The following is a 13,187-nucleotide window of genomic DNA, read 5'->3' as shown; positions in this document are numbered from 1 at the left end:
AGATAGGGAGAATGTTTACTTTCTCTTAGAATATGTTTAGAGAACATGATGATAACATATTCTTGCTAGAGAAAAGGGCCTTGTGATATGCAATGCGCTTAGCAAAGATTCCAATAAACTATTTTTTTCCTTGTTCCCCAAATCACTAGGCCTATAGCTCATAGAAAAGTGCTATTTCATATATTTTAAGACAGGTTCTGTGATCAGAGTTAATGCAAATATGTTCTATGTCTATAGTTTATTTTAAATGTATCTGGCATTCTGTGCATGTTCTAGTGCAAATCTGAATCAAAATCAGGAGATGGCAGACTTTCAGTTATTTTTAACATGAAGTTTCTCCTGTATCTTAATGGAAATGGTTCTGGAGAACATCCTACTTCAGTTCCTTATAAAACCATGAGTACCTGCTATCCATTATGCACTACACACAGGAGGATTTGACTTGCATGGGCTCCATTGAAATACAATGAAGAACAAAAAACAGCTTCAATAAAAATCTGGAATGGATTTTCCAGGAAAGTCAACACAACCTATAAGTGTCCTGGAATGGGGTTGCCAGGGGAAGGGCAGATTGCCAGGGACTGGGACAGGTGTTCTGGGTTTGAATGGCGGAGGGGGGGGAGCCCATGCAAGTCAGTTGGCAATCTTGTCTCCCATTATATCCAATGGGCAATCCAACCTCTCCCATTGTTTCCTACGGGCAATCTTGTCATTCGTTTTAGTATGTCCTGGTGCCAGGGTGGGGGAGGGGTCCAAATCCAGCCTCCTCTGGAGGAATCCGAGCTCCGTCTCTTCCCTTCTACAGAACTTGCAAAAACTCCCAGACGGGCACTTGCTGGTTGCACTTTTAAGTCCTGCTTTTTCTCTCCACCGGCTATTAAAATAAAAATAGCATAGTAACCGCCTCCCCTTCAAGCAAGGTGAGTGAATAAGGAACGAGGACATGGAAATAAGGAACGCGGAGAACCTCTTTTCCCAGAGCTGGCTGAATGACCTGGGATTCCTGGGGAGCGCGATCCCACGCAGAGTTACTCCAGAGCAGCCCCACTGAATTGCACGAGTCGCGGCCGGAGGCAACCTGGCTGGAGCTCCTCCTGGGGAAGAAGACCGGACGCGTTTTGCAGCTGTCTGCAGCCGCGAAAGGGTTAAAGTGAGAGAGCCATTTGCTAGAGAGGAGGGGGGGGGAAGGGAGATGGGAAAGAGGCTGGGCAGAAGGGTTCACTTCTGAAGTGGGGAAGAGGATAGGGGAAGCCCTGCAGCCAGATCCCGGGAAGGTCTACGTAGAAGTAAGGCATTGGGGGTGAAGGATCCGATTTCAGATCTGGGAACTTCGGGGTGGGGGAAAGGCTGGGCCAGGTTGCCAACTCCCGGACGGCAAATTGCTGGACATTGGAGGTGGAGGGTTCATTCTGGGAAAAACCAAGTTTGGGGACGGGGGAGCGGAACTTGAGATGGGAACGGGGGGGGGGGGAATAGGGCGATTTTCTGCGGCTGTAGTTCTGGGAGAATCAGTGTCTTCAGTGCAAGAAAAGTTAAATGTACGAAACTGCTGTTCTTCTGCTGGTCAATGTAATCTACAAAAAAGGAAAAGGTTGTCTTATGGGGGGGTGGGGGAGGGAGATGAGAAAGAAAGGGGCTGGAGAAAGGGAACTCCTGCTCACATTGGAACCAACCCCAGCCCCATCCTAAGATCCTGATGCCTTCCCAGTATGGGACCGGGGCTGCCAGGTGGTGTCCAAGCCCCACCCGGCTGAAACTCCGGGGGGGGGGGGGACAGGCCCATTCTTTAAAAAAAAAAAAAAAAACCTTCCAACTGTATGGCCTCTCCATTGGAGGGCCCCTAATCTGTCCCCTTTGCTCACCACCACTCTGAACAAATAGTAGCATTGCTGCTGGTTTTTTCTCTCCCCTTAGCACAGCATGCAGAGCAAAGGTCGGGGGGGGGGGGGGGGAGGGAAGAGTTAGCTTGTGGAATTCAAGGCAGTTTACAGTGCAATTTACAAGGCAGTTTACTAGGTACCCCCCCCAAAAAAACCCCTTCCAAACAACAAATCCTGCTGTTGGTCTTGGCTACAGCCCTGGACCCGCCCAGAGTGGAAAAGCACCTTTGTGAAGGTGCCAATTTGCTGGCAGTGCCAGCAAAGATCGTGGAAACACCACCAATGCCCACCAATTGCAGCATGAGGGCTACTCCCCTCTGGCAGGTAGAGAGGGGCAGGGCATGCAGATGTGGCCACCCACCCTGGGATCAGCCTTCTGCCGCCCACATGTGGAACAAGATCCTCTTCTTGGGTATACTGTATATTCACCCTGCTTCTTACCAAGATAAGATGTTCCAAGGGATACTGTTTACCTGGGTTGGTTCCCATTGGAAGGAGAAAGCCCTGGAAACATCTGGTGTCGTCTTAGAATTTGTTTTAATGACATAGATACTGGCAGAGCCAATCAAGGGAGAAGCCACAGGAATTCCCACAGCAGAAGGTCCATCACCCCACATCAGATGCCCAGCGGGAGCATTTCTCCAGATCAGGATTCTTGAGCCAAATCTCAGCAGAAGCCTCTCTGCTTTTCTCTCCCAATCTCAGCTGCTCCTTCATATGCTCACTTTCCTGCCCCTTCCCTTCCTCAGGCCTGCTGAAAAGATACATACAATGGATAAGGTGTCACCAGTTCGTCCTTTGGGGGCTCCACTATCTTCAGAATTAGCCCCCAGAACAGACAGCAAAACTAACGAGAGGCTAAGCCCTCAACAGAGACCCTTCGTTTTCCCAAAGAATCATGGTAGCATATCTAAAATACCTCGGTATGTAATACAGCAAAATGGTTTTAAACCACTTCTGCAAAGACTTTTGTTCTGATCCACCAGGGCAATTCTCATGAGTCTCCTGAGCATGTGAAGGTTTGTGATGCTCAGTGGTGGATCTCCATTCTCTTCTGTTTTCCTTGTGACAAGTTGCTGCCTTTCTGTCCCCCTCCCCCAGGCAAAGCCTCCCTACACAACCACTTGAGAAAAGGCATCATTTAACAGTTAGACTTGACCCAAGAGAAGGGGGAGGAGATGGAAGAACAACACCCAGAAGGACCTGGAACTGGCAGGACAGCAAGCAAAGGCCCCCTTCTCCTCCAAGCTGGGAGTGATGTTGATTTCTGGGAAAGAGCTGTGCCAGAGATCCTGGCTAAGGACACCGTAACTTCAGATCTGCATTGCCAACGCTTCCGGCTGTTCCAGTACCACATGGCTGATGGGCCCCGGGAAGTTTGCAGCCAGCTCCATGCACTTTGCAACCACTGGCTGAAGCCAGAGAGGTGCACAAAGAAGCAGATCTTGGACCTGGTGATCCTGGAGCAGTTCCTGGTCATCCTGCCCCCGGAGATGCAGTCCTGGGTCAGAGGGTGTGGGCCAGAGACCAGTTCCCAGGCGGTGGCCCTGGCCGAAGGTTTCCTCCTGAGCCAGGCAGAGGAGAAGAGGCAGGCAGAACAGGTGAGGGGCATTTTCCAGTAGTGTCCAATTCAAGCAACAATATCAGATCTTCTCTTAATGTTTTCCTTGACAGACATTTCTCCCAAGTGTTAAATCATTCATGTGGGACATTTAACAGGCTCCTTTCAGCAGCCTCTTCTTCTACAGAATTTCTTATCCCTCCAGATAATTCAGCAAGTCTACTCATAGAAGGGTGAAGAGTCTGGGAGTGGGGCAGGATCTATTGCTTGGTCTGTTCATGCCATCTCTTACCCCTCTCCCTCGCTGCTGTTTCAGACGTGGGCACCATCGGTGAAGACAGAAGATGCATTCCCTGAGGCAGAAGCAGCTTCCTTAGAGCAAGGGCAGAGTGCACAAGCCATGGAGCGTGCCCAAGATGCCCTCTCCTGTGGTAAGGTCTCATTGTGGCTGGATGCAGTTGCGGCACACTGTGAACGTGATGGGTGGAGAGTTCAAGTCAGGAAAAGACTGCTTCAGTGGGGAGGCCGGGATATAAATCCAATAAAATAAATATTCCTTCACACAACACAAGAATGAACTCAATGTTCATTAATTGTGATGTCTTTCAAAGAGGTTTAGGTAAATTCATGGAGAGCAGTTCCTCACATTAACTAAAATGTTAATATCTCACCCTCCTTTCCTAAGAGGAACTCCAGGTAACTCAAAAAAGAAAAGGTAGGCAAACCTGGGTGGAGCTATTCAGCCTGGTGAATAAATGGAGCCTCCACCTTCTGGGGCAGCATAACTCTGAAAACCACTTTCTAGGGACCAATAATAATGGGGGAAATTTGGCTTCTCTGCCTATGTGTCAAGGGACTTCTGATGAGCCATTGTGGGAAATAGGATGCTGGCGTAGGGTTGGCAAGCTGTGGACTGGCACCCCCAGGAGTTTTTGGGAGGGGCTTGGAGGGGATGTGATGTCATACTGACATTTCCATCTTCCTGAAAAATCTAGTTGTGACGTTAGCATGAAAAAAGAGCCTCTGAAAACTCATTCAGTTTCCAGTTGCTCTCCAGTCACATCTCTGTTTTGGACCAAATGGGATGGTAACATGTCATGACATCATATCCAGCCCCCTCTTTTTCTCCCACCAGCCTAGGCTCAAGGCCTCATGGGAGGTCTCTTCTGGCTGGAGAACATCATGCCTGGACTTTTAGTCTGATCCAGCAGGGATGCTGTAAGCTTTTGCATTCCAAAGTTCAAAGGGCACATTTCAAGTCTCACAGAAGTATGAAATACATTGGAAGCATTTCTAACTGGTCCTTCTCCTCTGCCACTCCTACAATCTTGCAAAGAGTGTTTAAAATCGTTGAGTATACACAAGGTGAGGTTTTACACCCCTGAGAAGGGGGGGGGGGGTGAGTGAAGGAAGGAACAAACAAGCAAATGGAATAGGAAGGCGAGGCAAACACCCTTCCTTCCTTCTTTGTCTCACTAACAGGCAGTGGAGAGATGATTTTGAGTGTGGAAATGGTTCCTGCACCTCCAACCCAGGTAAGGGAGTTCAGCAGGGACAACTGGGGTCCCCCCACCTTTCTCAGAGGGGCTTTTGCTCCTGCAGTTGCTACAAGGTGTTCAGGCGAGAAAGGCAGTGTTCGCCATTCCCTTTACCCTTGCAAAGCTCTACATCCTGTATCCTCCTGGAATCCTCCCGTCTAGTGTCGGGTCTCTGATGGGCATGATCTCTGATGAGGGAATCTACTTTTTCTTCCAGTGTCTCTTTTCCTTTGAGGAGGTGGCTGTGTATTTCACTGTGGCAGAATGGGACCTGCTGGATCCAGACCAAAGAGCTCTCTACAGAGAAGTCATGCGGGAGAACTATCGGAGTGTGGTTTCTCTGGGTAAGGATCCTTCATAGCCACCAATAGTGTGAACTGATGATACATGAATCAAAATATTGAACAGTAATATATCCTTTTCAGGCCGGCTCCTCTACTTCCTCAGGGCAACCGAGGCTAGTTTTGGCCATCACCCAAGCCAGAGAGGGTGTTCTGGCCTGAGACAAAGGTGGGGACTGTCAGAAAGACTCTGGAAAGGGGCCAGATCCTAAACTCTCTGTTGCCAGCCTTTACAACAAACCCTTCCCCCTGGATGGGATTCCTGTTATATGCCCCGATTCTGATCTGGAATGGATTCATCCCCCTTATACTGCTTGGGATTGTGGCCTTGGATCTTGACCAAGTTTCTGTCCTTCCAGAAGAATGTGTCTTCTTGCTTGGATTTCTTTTCTCCCCAGTATAAGAATGATCACTTTTTCTCTCTCCATTTCTCTGCCAAAGAACAAAAAAATGTTAGAGAGACTTTGGGGGAGACAGGGAAAAGCCCTGAATCTGAAGAAGAGTGGGAGAGCTTCTCAAGAGGATTACAAGGGAGGATTTCCTTCCTTCCCAAAATGTCCTCTGCTGCCAATAGGAGCAGCTTCCTCCCCTCCTCTTAAGTGACAGCTTCAGATACATAAAGAGAGCAATTGTGCCCCCCCTCAACCTTTCTCCAGACTGAACATTCCCAAGTCCATCAGGTGTTCTTCCTAGGGTTTGATCTCCAGGCCTCTGAACATCTTGGGCAGCCTCCTCTGCACCTGTTCAGTTCTGTCTACATCCTTTTTGAGATGAGGCCTCCAGAACTGCATATAGTACTCTGAGTAGTCTAACCAATGCACCTTATAGCAGGACTTGTGATTTGGATGTTCTGCCTCTGTTGATACGCCCTAAGACTGCAGTAGCCTTTTTTGCCCCTGCATCACACTGACTGCTCATATTTCACTTACAATCTGGGGGAGAGTGTGTGTTGTAGTGGTCAGCGGGCAGGGAGAGGCTCTGGGAGAGCCACATTCAAACACCTGACTGCAGGACGAGGGTGGGCAAGCCACCCTCTCATCCTAGCCTTTACCAGATTGAACTGGTCCCCCTGGAGCCTGGTCCTTTGATCCAATCTGTGTCTGGAGGATATGAATGTTTAAGACACGAAGATTTGCGGCACTGCCATCACTAATTCAGCACTTTTGATATTATAATTTTGTCATTCAGTCGTAGAGTCGAGTCCGACTCTTTGCGACCCCCATGGACCATGTCACGCCAGGCCCTCCTGTCTTCCACCATCCTCTGAAGTCCGCTCAAATTCATGTTAGTTACATCAGTAATGCTGTCCAGCCATCTCATTTTTTGCCGTCCCCTTCTTCGGTTGCCTTCTGTCTTTTTCCTTTAATGTTTTAGTTTATGCCTATTGCCCTTGTTCACTGCCCTGAGCCTGCTTCGGGGAGTGGGGAGGGCGGGATATAAATTGAATTAAATTAAATGAATAGCCTACCTCAAAGGGAGGGCAGAATAGAGGAGGTGAGACCTGCATACGTATCCCTTAGTTCCTTGAAGGAAAAACAGGGTTCTAAAAGGACGAAAATAAATAAAAACTAAAACTCAGTTTCATAGCTACAGCATTTGTCTCATGGTGTCATGGGAGAGGGAGGGGTTCCGACGGAAGACCAGTATCCAGGGCTTTTTTTGCAGCAGGAACTCCTTTGTCTATTAGGCCATGCACCCCTGATGTAGCCAGTCCTCCTGGAGCTTACAGGGCTCTTAGTGCAGGGCCTACCGTGAGCGCCAGGAGGATTGGCTACATCAGGGGGGTGTGGCCTAATAGGCAAAAGTGTTCCTGCTGCAAAAAAAAGCCCTGCCAATATCCATTTTAGAAACAACCTGTCCCATGCAAATGGGTTGAGCAGCAGGTAGGTCCTTCCAGCGGACGGCCTCACTGAGGACTGCCAGCAGTCGTTTTGGGCAGTAATTGTGGCAAAAATCAAGGATATCACGGGCTATAGTTTACCCTTAAGATTGGAACTCATTTTGCTTGACTGTTGGAAAGGTATTTCTATTACTTCTCTCAATAAATCCCTGATATCCCTTTTACTAGCTGCTGCTAAAATGGTGTTAGCCCAATTTTGGAAATCTCCCAATATTCCTCCAGTTAAAGCCTGGTATGCTAAAATCTGGGAGGTCTATGCTATGGACAAGATAGCAGATAGTTTATGCAATATAAATAATTCAGAAGGTAACAATTCTCTGATGTACAAGTGGCTTCCATTTCTTAAATTTTCTTTTAGTCCTGTAGATCAGATGCGTACATGTATTCCTGGTAGATATTATGACATTATTAATTTGATGTAATTAACATATGGACAGAGTACTTATTTTTTAATTCAGCTGCCAAGTATGTATGTATGTGTGAATGTATGTATGTGTTGTTTTGTTTGTATTTTGTGTATATATATATATTCTGTTTTCTGCTGGTATGCTATGCTTATACACAAAGAATGATTGCAGATACAGTCATTGATTGCTTTATTTGTATGTTTACTAAATTCAATAAAAAAGTTTTTGGACATTAAAAAAAAAAAAAAAAAGGACTGCCAGCTTGGGAATGTCAGTTTGCCTTCCCAAGACTCTGCTCAGTTACAAATGCATTTTTTTAACCCCCTCCCTCCTCACTGCTTCTTGTTTGCAACATTTCTGGTCAGCTGTCTAGAGCTGCCAAGTCTGGGGCAGGATATACCTGAAGACTGGGGGATGCGGGGGGGAGAATCATAGGCCTGGAGAGGTTTGAGAGGGAGTATACTGCCATGGAGTCCGCCCTGTAGGAGAATTGATCTCTTTCACCTGAAGATCAGTTCGAATTCTGGGACATCTCCTAGGCCCCCTGGGAGGTTGGCACCCTTACCTGAACCGTCCCTTCAAACTTCACAACTCTTTCCTTCTCTGCATTGTGGAGCTCTGTACAGGGAAGTAATGCCTAAGGTGTGAATAGCCACCATTGGGATGAGGCATGAATCAAAATACTGAATAGCAATACATAGTTTGATACCTGACCTTCTGCTTGCCCAGGAGCAATGGAGGCCAGTGTTGTGGCCCTCACACAAGCCAGAGAGGGTGTCCTGGCCTGAGTAAAGGTGGAGATGAGAGACCATCAGAAAGACTCTGTAACGGGCAGATCTTAGATTCTCTGCTGCCAACCGTTACAACACACCCTTCCCCCTGGATGGGATTCCAAACATCCACTCTGACTGAGATCTTGTCTGCATCCGTGTCCCTCGTACAGGTTCAGACTACGGGCCTTGATCTTGACTGTGGTTCTGTCCTTTCAAAACAGTTATTTTTGCTTAGATAACTTTCCTTCTCCATATGAATCCCACAGATAAAAGGAAGCACTTCTTCGCCTAAAGGGTGATTAACAGATGGAATTCACTGCCACAGGAGGTGTTAATAGCTACATTCATAGACAGATTCAAGAGGGGTTGGATAAACTTATAGAGCAGACTTCCATCGGTGCCTATTAGCCACAGGGTATTGATGGAACTCTCTGTCTGGGGCAAGTGATGCTCTGTATTCTTGGTGCTTGGGGGGGGGGGATAACAGTGGGAGGGTTTCTAGTGTCCTGGCCTCACTGATGGACCTCCTGATGGCATGTGGTTTTTTGGCCACTGTGTGACACAGAGTGTTGGACTGGATGGGCCATTGGCCTGATCCAACATGGTGTTTCTTATGTTCACCCCCCAACCCCATGCAAAAGAAACCAGAAATCAGAGAGACCAACAATGGTCTTGAATCCAAAGAAAGCTGGAGAGTTTCTTGAGGCTTCCAAAAGCATATTTCCTTCCGAAATGAGCCGGCTGAGAGTGGGTGTCCTTCCCAGTTGTGTCAAGGGAACTGGGAAGAAACAGCCATTCAGAATTTCTCCTTTGCTTCTAAGCAGCTGTTAGTTTGGAAGAATTATAAAGCCCACAGGGTGAGGAGGGACGGAGGTCTTCTAGGGCCTGGAATCTGGAGGCTCAGAAGCTCCATCTAGAGAGGAGTTCAGCTGTGGTTCATCAGGGCTGTTGTATCCTTAAATACTGGATATTCTGAGGGGGGGGGGGTGTTAGTTATGATCAGTCACACTGGATGAGGCCAAAGGGCCATCAGTCCTTTCCTACAGCAATCACATACTTGTATTTGGATTTTACTTGCCGTCTCAGGTGCTAATGGAAGCACTCTTTTTATTCCAGCAGAGGATGTTCAGAAGAATGAGGAGGGTGAGCAACTTCAACAGCAGTCACCAGATGATGAAAAAAAGGAGGACATGAAAGGAAACTTCAGGAATCAAGTCAGACTGAAGAGGCAGAAAGGCAGCCAGATGCTCAAGAAGAGAGAAAAACCTGTTCCTTGCCAAGGGGGGGATTTCCAAAAAGTCATTCACATCAGGAAAGAACCATACAGTTGCTCAAAATATAGAATGAACATTTCAGATAAAACCCAATACAAAGTCCATTCCCATGGAACAAGATTTATTTTGAGTGGCACTCTTCAGAACCATCAAAAAATCCACAGAATGGAGAAACCTTTTGAACGGTTGGAAGGTAAAAAGAAATTTAATATGGGTGCCCATCCTCTGCAGCACCAGCGAACCCACATGGGGGAGAAATCTTTTAGATACTCAGGGCGTGGGAAGAGATTTAGTCGGAATAGCAGTCTTCGGCTGCATCAAAGAACCCGAACAGGGGAGAAACCTTTTGAGTGCTCCGAGTGTGGGAAAAGATTCAATCACAATAGCAGTCTTCGACAGCATCGAAGAACCCACACAGGGGAGAAACCTTTTGAGTGTTCAGAGTGTGGGAAGAGTTTCAATCGTAGTAGCAAACTTCAGTGGCACCAGAGAACCCACACGGGGGAAAAACCTTTTGAATGCTCAGAGTGTGGGAAAAGATTTAGTCTGAGTGGCACTCTTCAACAGCATCAAAGAACCCACACAGGGGAGAAACCTTTTGAGTGCTCAGAGTGCGGGAAAAGATTCAGTCACAATAGCAATCTTCGACAGCATCAAAGAACCCACACAGGGGAGAAACCTTTTGAGTGTTCAGAGTGCGGGAAAAGATTCAGTCAGAGTAGCAATCTTCAGTTGCATCAAAGAACCCACACAGGGGAGAAACCTTTTGAGTGTTCAGAGTGTGGGAAGAGTTTCATCCACAGTAGCAGACTTCAGCAGCACCAGAGGACCCACACAGGGGAGAAACCTTTTGAGTGCTCAGAGTGTGGGAAGAGATTCAGTCAGAGTAGCAATCTTCAGTTGCATCAAAGAACCCACACAGGGGAGAAACCTTTTGAGTGTTCAGAGTGTGGGAAGAGTTTCATCCACAGTAGCAGTCTTCAGCGGCACCAGACAACCCACACAGGGGAGAAACCTTTTAAATGTTCAGACTGTGGAAAGAGCTACAGTAACAAAAGCACTCTTCAGTTGCATCAAAGAACCCACACAGGGGAGAAACCTTTTGAGTGTTCAGAGTGTGGGAAGAGTTTCATCGACAGTAGCAGACTTCAGCGGCACCAGAAAACCCACACAGGGGAGAAACCTTTTGAGTGCTCAGAGTGCGGGAAGAGATTCAGTCGTCGTGGCAGTCTTCAGCGGCATCAAAGAACCCACACAAAGGAGAAACTTTTTGAATGTTCAGAGTGTGGAAAGAGATTCAGTCATGGTAGCAATCTTCAACAGCATCAAAGAACCCACACAGGGAAGAAACCTTTTCAGTGCTCAGAGTGCGGAAAGAGATTCAGTCAGAGTAGCAAGCTTCAGGATCATTTAAGAACCCATACAGGAGAGAAACCATTTGAATGTTCAGAGTGTGGAAAGAGATTCAGTCAAAGTAGAACTCTTCAACTGCATCACAGAACCCACACGGGTGAGAAACCTTTTGAGTGCTCAGACTGTGGAAAAAGATTTGGTCTTAAAGGAAATCTTCAACAGCATCGAAGAATCCACACTGGGGAGAAAACTTTTGACTGCTTGGAGTGTGGGAAGAGATTCAGTAACAGTAGCAAGCTTCAGCGGCACCAGAGAACCCACACAGGGGAAAAACTTTTGAGTGCTCAGATTGTAAAAAGAGATTAAGTGACAAGAGCAAGCTTCAACTGGATCAAAGAACCCACACAAGGGAGAAACCTTATGAATGCTTAGAGTGTGGAAGGAGATTCATTCAGCATTGTAATCTTCAAAAGCATCAAAGAATCCACACAATGAGAAGCCTTGTAACTGCTTAGCCTTTGAAAAGAGCTTTTCTCATATTTCACACCTAAATGACAAGCACAGACCGTACAAAGCATTGAAAATATGTGATAAAGAGCTGGAATCTACATAGAAACCTTAGCCTATCTGGGAAGAGATGTTCTATATGCTTGTACTATGGAAAGATATTTAGTGATGATTGAAGCCTCAAATAGATCTTACAGGGAAGGAAGCAAAGATGGGGTCTGCCGGTTGAAGGAGATTCAAGAGCAACTCGTGTCTCCTTTAGCACGGAGGAATCCACACAAGGGAAAAACCTCATCAGTACTCAGTGTGTGGCAAGAGCCGAGGCACAGATCTGACCTTCATGTTCCTTAGAGAATCCACACAAGAGTGAAACTTTCCTATAGCTGATTCTGATGCGAGTCGTCTTCAAATGCCCAGATGTTGGGAGGTGCAGAGAGGAGTTCAACAAAGAAGGGCCTTTTTAGTGCTTGCTCTCCTCTATGAAACTTGCTCCTTCAGGTTATCTGTCAAGCAAACTCGTTCTGATATGTGCAAAACTGGCAAAAAAAATTTCCTTTCCCAAATCCTGTGAAGAACTTGACAGGTCGAGAGTAACAAATATCTACAGCCTGTCTCCTGCTGGCATAAACACAATATGAGCAACCAGCATCCTTAATTCACAAACATATTTTTTTTCTGTCAAGCAGTTCTAGAGAGACATCCCCCAGTCCTAATCCCTCCCCAGTCCAGCCTGCTGAGAGGTTTTTCGGATCCCACCACTTTTAAGCCAAAAGCGTTTTGGCAATAGGGTTTACTTATTTGAGTTGAAAGGAAAAGGTTGTGTCCTCCAACACAACAACTTAGTTCGAAGGGATCAGAGCCAGGACAGCTCTGGGACTGTCTGAAAAGGTAAAAGCTAGGCTTTTTTGGTAGAAAAACCCAGCAGGAACTCATTTGCATCATAGGCCACACCCTGTGATGTCACCAATGTTTCACATAGGGTTTTTTTGTAGAAAAACCCCAGCAGGAGTTCATTTGCATATTAGACCACAGTCCATGATGCCTAGCCAGCTGGAACTGCTTTCCTGTGTGTTCCTGCTCAAAAAAAGCCCTGGGTAAAAGTATTCCAGTAGCAGCCAGTTACTAAAATGGGCCTTTCTGAAATGACAGGGAAGAAAAACATTACTGGGCAGTAACTGCCCAGAATCCTTAAGTTGTGTGAAAAACCTCAGGGTGTCTGTTGTGTGGGGGGGGAAGAAAAATAAGATTGTAAGCCACTATGAGACTCCAGGTAGTGAAGGGTGGGATATAAATCTAATCTCCTCCTCCTGTGTTATTAAGCAGTGTACTGACCATAGTTTGATAGTCTTGTAGGTCCAGTATCACTATTGCTCCATGCTTGTCCGTTTGCTTAATGACTATATTTTATCTGTAGCCAAATCTACAAGGATGCGTTTCTCAGTCCTATTATGTCTTAGAGATTGATGGTGAGTCTCCATATTTTTGATGTCCTTAACTATTCAAATACTTGCATTTCTGCGTCATATATATTAGGAATGAAGGTAGACTTTGCAGGAAATTTATTTGTCTCACATTAGAATCACCAAACAGAACTCTTAAGTTTCAGTTGTCTAATAAGTAAGTATAAATCTTTCCTAGTTGCAAATGGATCAC

The 13,187-nt window shown here is 46.5% G+C and overlaps 2 protein-coding genes across 2 annotated transcripts; both read left to right on the top strand.

The window, feature by feature from the left end:
* Window positions 1–3,031: 3,031 nt before the first annotated feature.
* Window positions 3,032–4,581, top strand: LOC132584616 (zinc finger protein 213-like). Its single transcript, XM_060256520.1, has 3 exons — window positions 3,032–3,481; window positions 3,758–3,872; window positions 4,577–4,581. Exons 1-3 carry the CDS (start codon window positions 3,059–3,061, stop codon window positions 4,579–4,581), a joined length of 543 nt encoding a protein of 180 aa, XP_060112503.1. The 5' UTR covers window positions 3,032–3,058.
* A 371-nt stretch (window positions 4,582–4,952) lies between these two features.
* Window positions 4,953–11,393, top strand: LOC132584615 (oocyte zinc finger protein XlCOF6-like). Its single transcript, XM_060256519.1, has 3 exons — window positions 4,953–4,976; window positions 5,218–5,323; window positions 9,487–11,393. The coding sequence occupies exons 1-3, from the start codon at window positions 4,953–4,955 to the stop codon at window positions 11,391–11,393; spliced, it is 2,037 nt and encodes a 678-aa protein (XP_060112502.1).
* The last annotated feature ends 1,794 nt before the right edge of the window (window positions 11,394–13,187 follow it).

This window comes from Heteronotia binoei, chromosome 15, assembly GCF_032191835.1.
Source record: "Heteronotia binoei isolate CCM8104 ecotype False Entrance Well chromosome 15, APGP_CSIRO_Hbin_v1, whole genome shotgun sequence".
Classification (NCBI taxonomy): Eukaryota; Metazoa; Chordata; class Lepidosauria; order Squamata; family Gekkonidae; genus Heteronotia; species Heteronotia binoei.
Note: the sequence above shows the minus strand (reverse complement) of the source record. Positions and strands in the feature narration are given on the sequence as shown.

Excerpts from the sequence above, each read along its gene's own strand:
- LOC132584616 (XM_060256520.1), top strand. The coding sequence starts at position 3,059 with ATGGAAGAACAACACCCAGAAGGACCTGGAACTGGCAGGACAGCAAGC. Across the intron at positions 3,482-3,757 it reads AGAAGAGGCAGGCAGAACAG|ACGTGGGCACCATCGGTGAA; the intron begins GTGAGGGGCATT and ends CTGCTGTTTCAG.
- LOC132584615 (XM_060256519.1), top strand. The coding sequence starts at position 4,953 with ATGGTTCCTGCACCTCCAACCCAG. Across the intron at positions 4,977-5,217 it reads TTCCTGCACCTCCAACCCAG|GTGGCTGTGTATTTCACTGT; the intron begins GTAAGGGAGTTC and ends TCCTTTGAGGAG. Across the intron at positions 5,324-9,486 it reads TCGGAGTGTGGTTTCTCTGG|GTGCTAATGGAAGCACTCTT; the intron begins GTAAGGATCCTT and ends TTGCCGTCTCAG.